This window comes from Stenella coeruleoalba, assembly GCF_951394435.1.
Source record: "Stenella coeruleoalba genome assembly, chromosome: 16".
NCBI lineage: Eukaryota > Metazoa > Chordata > Mammalia > Artiodactyla > Delphinidae > Stenella > Stenella coeruleoalba.
Genome location: NC_137162.1, coordinates 1281104 through 1295945, shown reverse-complemented (window position 1 = coordinate 1295945; position 14842 = coordinate 1281104). Strand labels below are relative to the sequence as shown.

Sequence of the window (14842 nt, the reverse complement as noted above, 5' to 3'; positions counted from 1 at the left end):
GGACGGCATGACTGTCCCAAGGGGATGTGTCCTGCGGGCAGGGGCGCACACCCTCCGTGGCTTTGGGCTCACACGCCTAGGCTCACCTCGCTCATCCAGGAGGATGTTATCGGGCTTCACGTCTCTGTAGAAAGAGCAGGAAGCAGGGAGATGAGTCCAAAGATTCCGGCATGGCTGGGGGTTCCCACGAGCTGGGTCCTAAGACCCCCTCCCCATGGCAGAGCGGGGTGCACCCAGCCCTTCACCTCCTGAGGCCAGACGGCGGGGAGAATGCCCAGCACTGGACGCCGAGGGGCACCGAAGCCCCCAGAGGATGAAAGCAGAACCCCCTCGCCTGGACCCCCGAGGCGGGGCCCTCTCCCAGAGCCCCGCAGCTGCGCAGAATTGCCAACTGGGGGTCTGTGGCTCCACCAGCTGGCCTCAGGCCTCGCCTTCCCAACCTCTCGGCACTCAGTAAACGTTCGGTCCTGCACCGTGACCAGGTAACAGAATCCCACAGGCAGAAACACAGAATCATGTCTACTTCACTTTCTACCACGTGGGATTTTGTGTTTTATCCTGTGGCAGCTTCATCTTTCTCAGTTCATCTGCCTTCAGATGCTAAAATTAGTTTGAATGTTAAATGTTAAAATTAGTTTGCATTTGCCAAAGACATGGCAGATGGGCACAAGGGCACCTGCTGGGCGGGGGCAGGGATACTGCAGTTGAACAGACCAGGTGAAGCCCCCCTCCCCACCCCAGGAAGGCCACCAGCCCTTGTGCCCAGCCTCAGCTGGGGACGCTCAGACAGGACCCACCCAGGCGGCCATCACATGTGCAGCCACGGAGCTGGCCTCAGAGCCAGGCACTGACGGGCCCGGTGCCACAGCCGGGGCAGGGCTGCGGGTGAGGGCGGGGCAGAGCACGCAGCAGCCCATCTGGGTCCTGCTGGGGGCGGCGCCACACCCGGGGGCAGGGCTGCGGGTGAGGGCGGGGCAGAGCACGCAGCAGCCCGTCTGGGTCCTGCTGGGGGCGGCGCCACACCCGGGGGCAGGGCTGCGGGTGAGGGCGGGGCAGAGCACGCAGCAGCCCGTCTGGGTCCTGCTGGGGGCGGCGCCACACCCGGGGGCAGGGCTGCGGGTGAGGGCGGGGCAGAGCACGCAGCAGCCCGTCTGGGTCCTGCTGGGGGCGGCGCCACACCCGGGGGCAGGGCTGCGGGTGAGGGCGGGGCAGAGCACGCAGCAGCCCGTCTGGGTCCTGCTGGGGGCGGCGCCCGCCCCGTCAGGCGTGCACACCTGTGGATGATGTGCTGGCTGCGCAGGTAGTCAAGGGCCAGTGCCGTCTCACAAACGTACAGCCTCACGGTGTCCTCAGAGAACTGGACGTTCTGCTGCAAGTGGTAGCGCAGGTCTCCCCCCGGCAGCAGGTCCACCACCATGAACATGTCCTCCTCGTCCTGGAAGGAGTACCTGTGGGCACCGTGGGAGGACCTGGCATGCGCACGGCTGGGGGACCAGAGTCACAGCTCCTGCCACACCTATAAGAGCCCTGGCCCCAAGGCCACCCCCCACCAGGCACCCCCAGGAGAGGGGCCCTGCCCAAGGAGCCACCTGGAGCCAGAGCCCTCAGGAAAGACAGAGAGGCCTGTCCCCATGGGAGGTGCCCAGCTGGGACAGAGATGCCCATGGCTGACTGATGGAGAGTGGAACACAGCACTGTCTCTGGGCCATTTTCCTAATGCCCTGGTTTCCTCTTCTCCAAAAAGGGGATAAAGAGGGTCATTAAAGAAGAAATTGAGACAGTGAGGAGAAATGCTCAGGTAGGGCTGGGCAAGGGATCAGCTTCTAGCCGGCAGCTGTAGTGACTGTGGTGGTGATGGTGGTTGTGGTGGTGATGGTGGTGACGGTGGTGATGATGGTGACAGTAGTGACGGTGGTGGTGGTGATGGTGGTGACGGTGGTGATGGTGATGATGATGGTGGTGACGGTGATGATGATGGTGGTGATGGTGGTGACGGTGGTGACAGTGATGACAGTGGTGACGGTGGTGATGGTGATCATGATGATGGTGATGGTAGTGATGGTGATGACAGTGGTGATGCTGGTGACGGTGACGGTGGTGATGGTGATCATGATGGTGGTGATGGTGGTGACGGTGGTGATGGTGATGGTGATGATGGTGACGGTGATGGTGACGGTGGTGACGGTGATGATGGTGGTGACGGTGACGGTGATGATGGTGACGGTGGTGACGGTGGTGATGATGGTGGTGATGGTGGTGACGGTGGTGACGGTGGTGATGGTGACAGTGGTGACGGTGGTGATGGTGACGGTGATGATGGTGGTGATGGTGACAGTGATGATGGTGGTGACGGTGGTGACGGTGATGATGGTGGTGACGGTGGTGATGGTGGTGATGACGGTGGTGATGGTGGTGACGGTGGTGACGGTAGTGACGGTGGTGATGGTGGTGACGGTGGTGATGTTGAGGATGGTTTTGGGGATGAAGGTGATAAAGAAGAAGACAGTGGTGAGATGATGAAGATGGTGGCAGTAGGAAAACAATGGTTTAAGGACCTCCGTCCACTTTGTAATCTCTGCTGTGAGCTCTCAGATAATCAGCTGGCTCTTGTCTCAAGAGTAAAGTTACAAAGAATTAAGTTTTCATGTCATGTTCCTCCCTCTTCCCCCCAGAAGCCACACTGGTCTCATTCTAGGGGCTCGCAGGACTGCAGGGAGAGCGGAAGGGGTTGAGCTCACTGCAGGCCCCCCACCCCTCAGCTGGTCTTGGTGCCCAGTCTGTGGAGGAAACTCAGATTCAGGCGCTAAAAGTCTCCCTCCCGGACTTCAGTGCCAGAAACTTCATGTGTCACAGGCATCCTCTGTGGGGAAGTCGGGGCTTCCTGCAGGCCAGGAAGCCCTGCGTCAGTGCCATGTGTGTGTGCGTGTGCGTGTGTGCGCGTGTGTGTGTGTGTGTATGTGTGGACACCTAGTCCGGGCTTCCTGCAGGCCAGAAAGCCCTGCGTCAGTGCCATGTGTGTGTATGTGTGGACACCTCCCAGGGCACTGGGAGGCGAGGGGGGAGAGGGGGGAGGCGGAGGGGGAGGGTGCCCAGGGCAGGAGAAGGGCTCCAGCCCCGCCAGCTCACCACAGGTTCACCAGGAAGACGTGCTCGATCTCCTGCAGGATCTCCAGCTCCCGGAACACGTTGCGGACCTCGCCGCGCTCAATGCACTGCTGCTTGTTCATGTACTTCATCGCGTACATCTTCTCCGTGTCCCGCTTCTGCACGATGCACACCTGGGGGCAGAGAGCACGTCAGCACCGCTGCCGGGACGCGTACCGCGGCCGTAACAACACTGAAATGACCGGATTTCACGTCCTTGGCGGGAATAAGTCTCCTGTGCAGACTGAAGCCGGGGGGACCCGGCCTGAGAGCACAGATGCCAGGGGTGGCTAGGCCTGCATGGTGCCCGCGCCCCTCACGGGCCGAGACCTGGGCTCCCCCTTCCCAGGGCTTGGGGCAGTGACTGGTTCGGAGGGTTGATGGGGCATGAACGAGAGGATGCCCCGCTTGGTGCCCTGCACCCAGGGAGCCCAGAAGCAAGAGCTGCTGCTCCCACCAAGCACAGGCCACCGTCCCCATCACAACAGGGACGCTCTCAGATAGTGGGGCCCTTGCACAGCTCAAATCCCAACCCTCTGAGCAGCGAGCTGCAATGTCAGTAAGCAGTGTCGACACTGCCAACACGAGGCTAACTGCTTGCAGAGAGACCAGGATGCAGAGGGGAGTGAGAAGCACAGAATAAGGAGAAACTCGGCCTGGGGTCCCTCGTGGCCAAGGAGCATCAGTCAGAACCCGGACAAAGGAAACCAGGGTCAAAGAACAAAATACTGGGCTGCAGAACCAGTGCCACGCCCCCCATTCAAGCGGAGACACCATCCCCCCAAGACAGATAACCCCAAGGCATTTCCCACAGACTTCAGTCTCCAGATCTTCAAGGAGTGACAGCCAGAGACCCGGAGGAAGTGGAAAATCCTGGAGCTCCAGATGGGTGGGGGACTGTCCCAGATGCCTCACCCAAAGGCAGGTGGCCTGGCACTGATCAGACATCTCAACGGGAACCAGATCTTGGGCCAAACCTGCTGGATCCAACCCTTGGGTGAAACCCACGTCCCTCACGCAGGAACGCATCTTAGAAACGCAGTGACTTTTCCAAAGATGTTCTTCACAGGTGAACAAACTGTATAACACACTTTCAAACCACCTTAACATCCAACATCCTTATGGACACAGGCAAGTAAGAGCAATGAAATATCACACAGCCACTGGAATAATATTTATAAATACTTTTAATGACGTGTGACAACTTAAAAGACGCCAAGGGAAAAGGTCAAGCTACATTATTCAATGCAAACAGTGTAGAGATGACACACCCACATAGGCAGAAGCCAGACCTGCTCAGGCAAACAGAGCAGCCCCACTGGGGCTGGGGGCAGGGCACGCCGAGCCCCTCCCTGGCTTTCGTTCCTGCAGCGTCATCGTGGCGCCACCTAGTGGCAGACGCCCGAGGCCCAGGCGCACCCACGTGGTGAGACAGCCAGAGTCCTGCACACCCACGTCTACCCGCTACAGTGACCCTCACGGGCACAGCTGCGGTTTCGAGGTGACTCCACGCTCAGTCCCGCGCTGCCCACAGGCCATGTCAGGAGCCCCAAGAGGCAGAGCTCACAGGTGACGCCCACGGGCACAGAGGGGGCATCTTTCATGGCTGAGCTCGGCACACCCCGAGCCCACACTGCCCCACCTCGAACCCAGGGGCACAAACCCCACCAGGGGCTGCGACGGCCACCCAGACGCCCACGGAGCGCTGCCTGAAGCTGCGTCACCTGGGCCGACGCCCCAGGAAGACCCCACCCCGGGGACTGGAGGGGTGGGGCTGGGGCGCCGGCCTGAGACCCACATCGCTTCAGGCCTCCAACGACGCCCACCTGGTCTCGAAGCTGTGAAACCACGCAGCCCCGCCGGCGACAGGGCGCGTGCAGAAGGGAGCCCCGGACTGTGGGTGGGCAAGGGCAGCTCTGATGTCCCCCCAGCTTCTCTCCCCGGCCAGAGGGCTCTGCCTCCTGGGCCTGTCCCTCCCCTCAGGCCTGTCCACTCCGACTGGCTGGCCGGTGGCCTCTGAACTTGGCTGACCCTCTGTTTCTCCATCTGGCTCGCGAGCTTGTGAGGGGTCAGTGAGGACGGTGGCTAAGAGGCTTCTGCCAACTGGTCGTGGTCAAGGGCAAGTCCGGGCCTTGTGTGCACGAGTCCACCCAGGGCCGTGTTCCCTGCTGTGACCAGCTAAACGATGGCCCCCACGGATGTCCACATCCTCGTCCCCAGACTTTGTGGGCATGTGACGTCACCTGCAAAAAGGACGCTGCAGGTATGGTTAAGCTGGTGATGTCGAGGCGGGAGGCGGTCCTGGCAGGTGCAGGCAGCCCTAATCGTAATCACAGGGTCCTCGCGGGGGCGGCGGGGGCGGAGCGGAGACAGAAGAGGGTCTTGCTCGGCTCTGGCCCCACAACGGAACGCCACAGGCTGCGCAGCTCAAACAACAGGTGTTTCTCTCATGTATTCCGTGGAGGCTGGACGTCCGAGGTCAGGGTGCTTCCTGGCTCGCAGGTGGCGCCCCTCACCGTGTCCTCGCGTGGCCTCGCACGGTGACATCGCGTAGAGAGTGAGCCAGCTCTGGCCTGTTGTTCTTACAAGGACTCCATTCCCATCATGGGGGCCCCTCCCTCACGACCTCATCCAACCATCACAAACACCATCACCCTGGGGGCTGGGCTGCAACGTGGATCTGGGGATCCAGGCCACGCAGAAGGAAACGTGACACCTGGAGGGGCTGCAGCTCTGGGAGGAGGGCTGAGGCAAAGGACGGACTCTCCCCTCCAGCCTCCGAGGGAGCACGGCCCTGCGGGCCCCTTGATCCTAGCCCAGTTAGACTGAGGCCAGGGCTCTGGCCTTCAGAACCAGGAGAATAAACGTGTGCTGTCTTCAGCCACCCCGTGTGGGTGGTCCCTCGTTACAGCAACAATGTAACAAATGCAGCCACTCAGCCCTCAGGTGCCCTGAGGGACCCGGACGAGGGTCGGCGTCACTGCCATGGAACACTGCTTTCCAAGCTGCCAGGGCTGCCCTGGGCCGTAACGGGCAACCAGGGCTGCCCTGGGCCGTAACGGGCAACCAGGGCTGCCCTGGGCCGTAACGGGCAACCAGGGCTGCTCTGGGCCGTAACGGGCAACCAGGGCTGCCCTGGGCCGTAACGGGCAACCTGACACTGAGTACGCCAGGCCCTGTGGGCCAGAGACTGGCCAGGAGAGAAGCCAGGGCGGTGGCCACACTGCAAGGCCCCTAAAGGCCACGGATTTTAGGACAGTGAGCCTTTCTGAATCTTTCCTCTATTTCAGCAAAACGGCCCCCAGGTTGCCCTGGGATGGCCAGAGCACTCTCCCCAGCTGGCTGCCCTGGGCGTTGGGGACGCACACCCAGAACCTTCCAAGCTGCCCGGGGACAGCACGGGCTTGACTTAATGTACGTTCGTGCGTCTCCATGTGCCCGGTCCTGGCCGGAGAATGTCACCCAGAAATGCAGACTGACGAAGGGGAGCCGGAGACCCGGGCCTGGGCGGCTACGTAACTATGTTTGGTAAAGTGCAATGACACCAGTTAAAAGCCTGTCACATCTGCTCTCCAAATACCTTCTCAGGACTTCTGAGCCTGTGGCAGGGTTGGGGTGAGGCGCTAGACTTCTCCACCGCCCCCCAGCCAAAGATCCAAGGGGCCGAGAAGGAAGCGGCCGGCAGGGCCCCAGAGGGGCAGGTGGGCTGCCCCACAGGGGCACCTGGCCGAGGCCACGGGAGAAGAACCCCAGAGCTTCTGCACATGCCGTGGGGCACATTCCGTGGCTGTCAGCCTGGCTGAGTCCCTTGGGAGCGCTGAAGGCCAGTGCCTGCCCCTGGGGCTGCCCCCAAGCTCCGCACGATTCCATCGCTCAGCAGGAAGAAGAGCCCTACCTACCTCAGCTGCAGGGAAAGGCCCCCGAGCCCTTTTAAGTGTGAAACCCCAGCCTCCTTCCCACCCTTGGCCTGGAGCTGGGAGACCGGGCTGATGGGTGCTACCTTTGTAGGCTGCCAATCTGGGCAAGAAAATGGGCTGTTATGCAGACGTGGGCCAGAAACACAAGTAAAATTCTGCCACTGCTGAGATGCAAGGCCAACGGCTCCCTCCCAGAGAGCCCTGATGTAGAAACACCACGTCCCAGAATAATATTAGCTCCAGCTCCAGCTGCCAGCCGGCTTCTGATCACACAGACCAGCCAGTGCAACGCCACGCGCTCTAGTGGACGCTGCCCCAGGGAGGAGAGCGCCAGCTTCCCGTGGGCTGTGGTGCAGCCCGGCAGCACCTTCATCACCAAGAGGAGCTCAAGGCACCACCGCCGAGCCACCTGGCCCGATTTTCCAGATGCAGTGAAATTCCGGAAATGGAAATCCCCGATGTGCCCACCAGGTGGCCTGATGGCAGAAGGGGGGGCCATCCGTGGTCTGAGGTTTCTGGATCCAGAGGAAGCTGTTAGAGCTGCTCTTGGCCTCAGCATCACCCGGCCCTGCCTGGTGGGGGGAAACCTGGGCCCGACAGGACAGGAAGGGCCTGTGTGCTGAGGACCACACCGGCCCAAAAAGGGCGGGAGCCCGCTGCAGCTGCGTGGGGCTGCCATGCAGGAAGGACAGAGGGAAGCCCAGAAAGGGTGCTGCCGACGTCAGTGAAGACGGCCTCAGGACAGTGATTTTTTCCTGAACTTTCTGCATTTTCTAGATCACTTCTTTTTTTTTAAGATTTATTTATTTACTTAACTTTATTTACTTTTTGGCTGCGCTGGGTCTTCGTTGCTGCGCGCAGGCTTTCTCTAGTTATGGTGAGCGGGGGCTACTCTTCGTTGCAGTGCGCAGGCTTCTCATTGCGGTGGCTTCTCTTGTTGCACGGGCTCTAGGCACACAGGCCTCATTAGTTGTGGCGCACAGGCTCAGTAGTTGTGCCGCATGGGCTTAGTTGCTCCATGGCATGTGGGATCTTCCCAGACCAGGGCTCAAACCCGTGTGCCCTGCATTGGCAGGCAGATTCTTAACCACTGCGCCACCAGGGAAATCCCTTCTAGATCACTTTTTTTTTTCCTGCGGTACGCGGGCCTCTCACTGTTGTGGCCTCTCCCGTTGCGGAGCATGGGCTCCAGACACACAGGCTCAGTGGCCATGGCTCACGGGCCCAGCCGCTCCGTGGCATGTGGGATCCTCCTGGACCGGGGCATGAACCCGCGTCCCCTGCATCGGCAGGCGGACTCCCAACCACTGTGCCACCAGGGAAGCCTTAGATCACTTTTAACATTATTGTTTTGAAAGCCAGTCGAAATTTTCGAAATGAAAATAAGCGAGGGGTTCCTGGGAGAGCTGACAAGAGCTGCGGGATCGCTGGCCAGAGCCCCTTGCGGGCGGTAGAGACTCCTCCTGGCTCTTTCCTTCCGAATGCAGGCTGGCAGGAGGGAGACACTTGTGAGAGCTGGTCTGCGAACGTGACTCTGGGGGGCGTGGTGTTGGGAGTCCGTGGGTCATCCATGGACATACAGTGCCCAGGAGTGGTCACTGCCGTCCTGTGTCTTGCGTGTCACTTGTCATTCAGAGCCATACGGACCTTTGCCAGCTCCCCCCAGACTGCCTTGTCTGTGCTGCGACATCTCCGCGTAGCCGGTCCAGCAGCACAGCTCAGAGGGTGCTCAGTTCAGGAGAGGCCGAGTTGTCTTTGACCACCTGTGACACGGCGGGCTTTGCTCTTCTGGGCTGACCTTGGGAGAAGCTCTGGGTCCTGGTGAGGGCCGCACCTTCTGTGCCCTCTTCCGGGACGCCTCTGTGTCCGTGGTTAAGTCACAAAAGGCTGACTGGTTTTAAGCCATGAAAAGTCTCATTGGCTTATAGTCACATTAAAATAGGTAGCCATTTAAAGACTTAACTTTTATTTACCAAAGATTAACCCAGATCACATGAACTTGAAAAACATTTGGATTAGTTTCTGTATTTCTGAGAGTTTTAGAAATACTTAATTTATATAAAGGCTTATTTGTCTAGTCCTAGGACTAGACATGACATTCTGTGTCTTCTTTTTCATTTAATCTTCCCACAGCATGTCATAAAAAAGAGGTCATAAAAGGTTTTTCTTTACCTTTTGAGTAATCTGCCTAGAAAACAAAGATTCTGTGTCTTAACCAAACAGTTTCCTGGGCTTCGTGTTGCCTTTATCACATCTTTGATTACTTAGAAAAACGGACTCTTCTCAATATCAAAAGCACTACATTTTCTTTATCCTCAAGTATATGACTTCCTATATTTGCCTTTAAAATCTCTGTCACTTCAGAAACTAACACAACATGGTAAAGCAATCACACTCCAATAAGGATGTAAAAAAAAAACTTTGTCACTTAGGTTCAATGGCTAAATATTGTTTCATAGTGACCTGCAATCTTATTTAATCGTGTTTTCAACTTTTTGACATCTTTTACAAACTTCCCAAAATCAAATTCAAAATAAAGTCTTTTCGACCTTGAACTAAGTTTGGGATTTTCAAGGGGGCCCCTGGAGAATCTCAAAAGATTTATTATCTTACCTTATAAAAAGAGAGATATTAAACTAATTAGGCATATTTGATATGTTAAATTACATGGGAAATATTGTCAAATTAAAACTGGTGATAATCTTCTCTATATTTGTATGGGTATATGTTACTTATGTATAAGTGTTTCCAAAGTTATACAAAATGGTTAGAAATTTTTCAGTGTCCTCACTCTCTATATAATCAGTCATAATTCCAAGTATTATCTTAAAATACTATATGCCACAGAAATAACCAAATTTCCATGTCAATTGCATCATTTTTGCAATAAACTCATCAGATCTCTGACCATGGCTACTCTTCAACTTCAGTCATTTACACATAGTTACTGTTTTACTCTGATACTTTCCTGAAAGCTTTTACAATGAACTTCAGACAAAAGTGCTTCATCTTTAAAAAGTTCACGGAAAGAACTCTGACAAGGACCCTGGAATACAGGTTTCTGGTAACTAAAACCACACCACTGAACCAGATGAGCCTTTCTAAAATCTAGTGGAAAAACTGATGGGTTCATAAAACTACTAATCCAAGATCAAGGAAAACGAGAATTAATTACATGGGACTAAATGAACTCAGGAAGATGATGATCATTTTTATGACTTTTTGTTTGAAGTATTGGTTTTTTAATGTTCTGTTTTCCAGGCTTAAGAAATTATTTTTCTCTTTCTCTTTAAGCAATCTGGAAAAGTATACCTTTGTAAAGAGAACTGAGACATTTGTCTTTTCCCTGATCCCTGCAAAATTCAGAAACTCTTATTAAATGTCCTGTTTCCATGACAATATAGTTATTTACATATAGGGTCAATAGAATATGTTCTCCTTGTAACAGGATTTAATTTAAAACATTGGTTATGTTACCAGACTTCCACTGGAATGTCATATTTTAAAACGATGTACATGGGATCAAGTGGTTCTAGGTATTTTCACCATAAGAATCTTTGCTGCAAGCAGAGACAACTGATTGGCCATAATACGATTTTGCCGTAAAAGATAAAATAATAAAAGTAAAACAAAGAGAGACATTTAAAAAGACTTAATGAAACATGAAAATTAATAGCAAAAATTTTTAAGGATTTTATTGTAAAAAATAAAAATGCAAGAAAGATCTGAATACATTTAACATGTGTGTAGATTCATGATTATAGTTGTATTTGGGTATAGCTTAGAAAAAGCAATGAAACTTCCTTTCTTAAAAGTCGACCAACCATTAAGGATTCAAGATTTAATGTTGGATGTAAATTCTTTACGATATAAAAAAATCTGCTTTCTCTCTGGATTTCCCTGGAAGAAAAATGAATAGACAAGGGACGCTGCTGTTTTGTACCAATATATGGAATGTACATAACTAGTAGGACATATCTGGGCTACACGGAAACGTTCCATCACACGCTCAGCCCTTGTATTTCTCCAAATCATCTCGGCCAGATTCTGTGCCAAACACCCAAATTCTGTCTACATCACGTTCTCCACCATCAAACAGCAAAAAGGTTTCACCACTTTCAAGAAATGTATTCTCATCAGGAATCACGTAATCCTTTCTTTCTAGGGAACAGGAGGAGGCTGAGTCTCCTTTCTCTGCCAACTTCCAACACTGCATATGATACATTTGGGAAAGATGGCGTGAGACACTGGATCTAAATTAGCTACGGGATTGGTAATTAATGCTCTCCAAGACTCTTGTGAATTACTAGCCACCTCTTTGACATCTGCTGTAGTTTGGGAAACTTTTGGTTTTGACGGGTGGCAGGGATGGCTGTGCCCACGAAGAATTTGCCGACTGACTTGTTATTTTCAAGTGTAGTTTGCAATCTGGCTTTTACGGCATTGAAACCCAACTGTCAAACCAAACTGTCAACCGGTTATTTTATCTTTTACGGCCAATTAGATGTGCAGGGAAACTGCTTGGGACAAAGATGTTTACAGCGAAAACACCTGACACTCGAATCAGGTTTGACCTTGACAGACTAAGGTGGACCCTGTGGAGCAAAGCTTGTGGAGCCCGGGAGGTTGTGGCCTAGCGCCTGGTGTACGGGGCTCATGTCCTCACGAGTGAGTAAAGGTCACTTCTTAGCAGGTCCAGGGATCTCAGGAGGTCTGGGGACATTGAGAAGAGAGGAGCGCACCCAAAGTCACGGGTACCGAAGGTACAGCCTGGTGACAAGTTGCTGGCTTGGCTTCTTAGCCTCGAGAGGCTTTTAAAAGTCGAATCTGGAATTCCTCATAAAAGTTCCAGCAAAGCAGACTTAGAAGACCTACATGTTCAATCTACTCTTGCTGCACTGATATCAATAATCAGGCCAAGTTTAATGAAACCAGACTGATTTTGCAAACAAACTAATCTTCCATTATCTCTATTAAGAATGGGGGGGCTTCCCTGGTGGCTCAGTGGTTGAGAGTCTGCCTGCCGATGCAAGGGACACGGGTTCGTGCCCCGGTCCAGGAAGATCCCACATGCCGCGGAGCGGCTGGGCCCGTGAGCCGTGGCCGCTGAGCCTGCACGTCCGGAGCCCATGCTCCGCAACGGGAGAGGCCACAGCAGTGAGAGGCCCGCATATCACAAAAAATTAGTAATAATAAAATAATAAATAAATAAATGAATGGGGGTGATTGTAGGGACAGAACTCTGTTTCAGTAACAGTACAGCACACCCTGTGGTGTGTCCAACGGCCACGTCTCTTTGTCAGCAATTAACATTTCCAATTTCTCTCCTACCCTTCTGACCTGGAATCATGAGAAATGAAAACTTCCCCTACAAGCTGAAGCTTGACGACTTAGTATAAACTTCAGAGAAATCACACAGGTCACACGTGGACCATCCCCCTGGTGCTGGCTGGGGGCTGCTCAGAGCTCACCCGACGCCATGGCCACGTCCCAACTGCAGCCCAGGAAAAGCAGCAGAACTGCCACCAGCTGCCCTTGCCCTCCCCATTCCGGGGAGGCACAGAAACCACCCTCCTGGAAGTGCCCGCGGCTGACCACCCTCTGGACTCAGGCCCGGCTGGACAGTTGGCTTTTCCTTTGTTTCCACAGAAGTAAGTTGGCTTTTCCTTTGTTCCACAGGTGGCCCGCGGCCACCTCCATTCCAGACCACGGGAGAACACACCTCTGTTGTCTGAGGCCGCCCAGTTGTGGTGCTTTGTCACGGCCGTGAGAACATCCTGCTTCCTGCCAGTGTCCGTGACCACGCCTGCGGGCACTGGCCCGCCCGGCTCCCACTGGCCTCCCCCAGGCACCCTCCCGCCTCCCTGTCCAGGCGGCCCCAGTCCAGCCCACACCCTGAGCTCCTTCACCACCCTGTCCCACCCAGGCCAGGGGGCGCCAGTGCGGCCCCAGCGGCCCAGACCGGCCCCCGGAGGCCCACGGCCGCCGGGCACATTCACGTTTGTTTGAGCCGGTGCTGGGCTTCCCCTTAGAGTCAGTGGCATCCGAACGCTCTCTGGAGGGGCAGCCGAAAAGGGCTTTAGGCCCCCAGCGGCCCAGCTGGAAGAGGCCGAGTGGGCCAGGCCCCTGCGGGCTCCGCAGAGCCCCCGACGGGAGAGGCTCCAATCAGAGGCCGTTTAAAGCGCTGGGGTTTGGTGCAGAGGGACCCCGGCTGCAGGTCACACAGAGCAGCAAAGGGCCAGCAAGCCCCTGGCATTTTACGAGCAGCCTCCAAGGCCGAGAGCATCGGTGCTATGAAACCATTTCCTCAAATGGAACTGGTCTCGGCTTCTGAGCTGCGTCCTCCCATAATCGACTTAAGACAGACAAAGAAGAAATGGAATTAGATCTAAGCATGAAAAGGAATAAAGTCTGTAGATCCCAGGGCACCAGGGCAGCCCCGGGCTTTCCGTGTGACATGCCACTGGCCGCAGCAGCGCCTCCAAGGCCTGGAATAGTTGGGGACGAATGGCGGGGGGTAATTTTCATTTTAATTGAACACTGCTTACACGTTTGGCAGATTTTCTTTTCCTGGAGCTGACAAGTTGGTCACATAATTCATAGGGAAAGACAATCAAGTAAAAATAGCCAAGAAGAAAACTTTAAAAGAACAGCCAGGCAGGGACGTGAGCCCTGACCAGGTGTCAGAGCGCGTATATACACCTTCCGTGATAACGTGCGGTCCTACAGCGGAACAGGCAGGCAGGCCAAGGGGCAGGAGGGAAAATCCAGAAATAGACCCCACGGCATAAGGATACTTAGTACATAACAAAGGATACTTAGTACATAACAAAGGCGGCATCTCAAATTTATGGACAAAATAGACTTTTTATGAAAAAATGGCGTTGGGATAACCAAACAGCTACATAAGAAAAGATGTAATGTGATCCATTCATGACACTTTACAAGGCAGAATGAATTCCAAATGCATGATAGGTTTAACATGATTAGGGAAACACAGACGTGCTGAAGGAAACAGGATGGGGTCCTCTACAGCTAGAAGGGGGGACACATCCCTGTGGCCCCAAACCTGAAAGCAACAAGGAAGACCGACAGACACGACTACACACAAGGAAAAACCCACAGAAACGAAGGTGAAAGACAAATAATAAACGGGGAAAGTATGTGCAACTCACTGAGAGATAAAAGGTTAATATCACCAATAGAATGAGGCTTTAAAAATAAAAAAGACCATCAGCCCAGGAGAAAAGGGGACAAAGGGTGTGAAAATGGTCTTCGAACACTTTAAAAAGACGCTCAACCTTGCCTGTCATAAAAGAAATGCGAGATGCCATTTCTCACCTGTCGGGCTGGCGGAGGCCCAGCCCTGGCAGCAGCCCTGGGAGGGGCCCAGGGGCGCACAAGCCCCACGGACGGCTGGCGTGTCTGGCGGCATCACACGTGCATCCGTCCCGCATCCCACACAGCCCGCTTCTAGGAACCAACTGGAAGACGCGCCGGGTCACGCGTGAGGCATGATACCCGCGGCCCCGCCTGTGGTCGCAAAGCTAGGAAGCAGCCTGACACTCACCAGGAACACATGTGGTAGCAGGACGACGGGCCCCTACGTGCCCACGTCCCAACCCCTGGACGCTGCGGACGTGCCACCTCATGTGGCTAAGGGGACCCTGCCGATGGGGGTACGTGAAGGAGGGTGAGATGTAGGGGTTGCTCTGCATGATCCAGGTGGGCCCAGAGTAACCACCGGGCCCTTCGAAGGGACAGAGGAGGTGGCGGGGGGG

General features: G+C 54.7%; 1 protein-coding gene across 2 annotated transcripts in view; it reads right to left on the bottom strand.

The window, feature by feature from the left end:
- The window catches only part of STK32C (serine/threonine kinase 32C), an 80734-nt gene that overhangs the window by 10550 nt on the left and 55342 nt on the right, over nucleotides 1-14842 (bottom strand). For both annotated transcript variants that reach the window (XR_013824336.1, XM_079900605.1), the window contains exons 3-5: nucleotides 3127-3278; nucleotides 1275-1448; nucleotides 87-124 (exon numbers count right to left, since the gene is read on the bottom strand). Coding sequence is in view for 1 of the 2 variants with exons in the window: in XM_079900605.1 (XP_079756731.1) it covers nucleotides 87-124; nucleotides 1275-1448; nucleotides 3127-3278 (364 nt within the window). In the remaining variant the exon portion in view is untranslated. The remainder of the gene's footprint in view (nucleotides 1-86; nucleotides 125-1274; nucleotides 1449-3126; nucleotides 3279-14842) is intronic.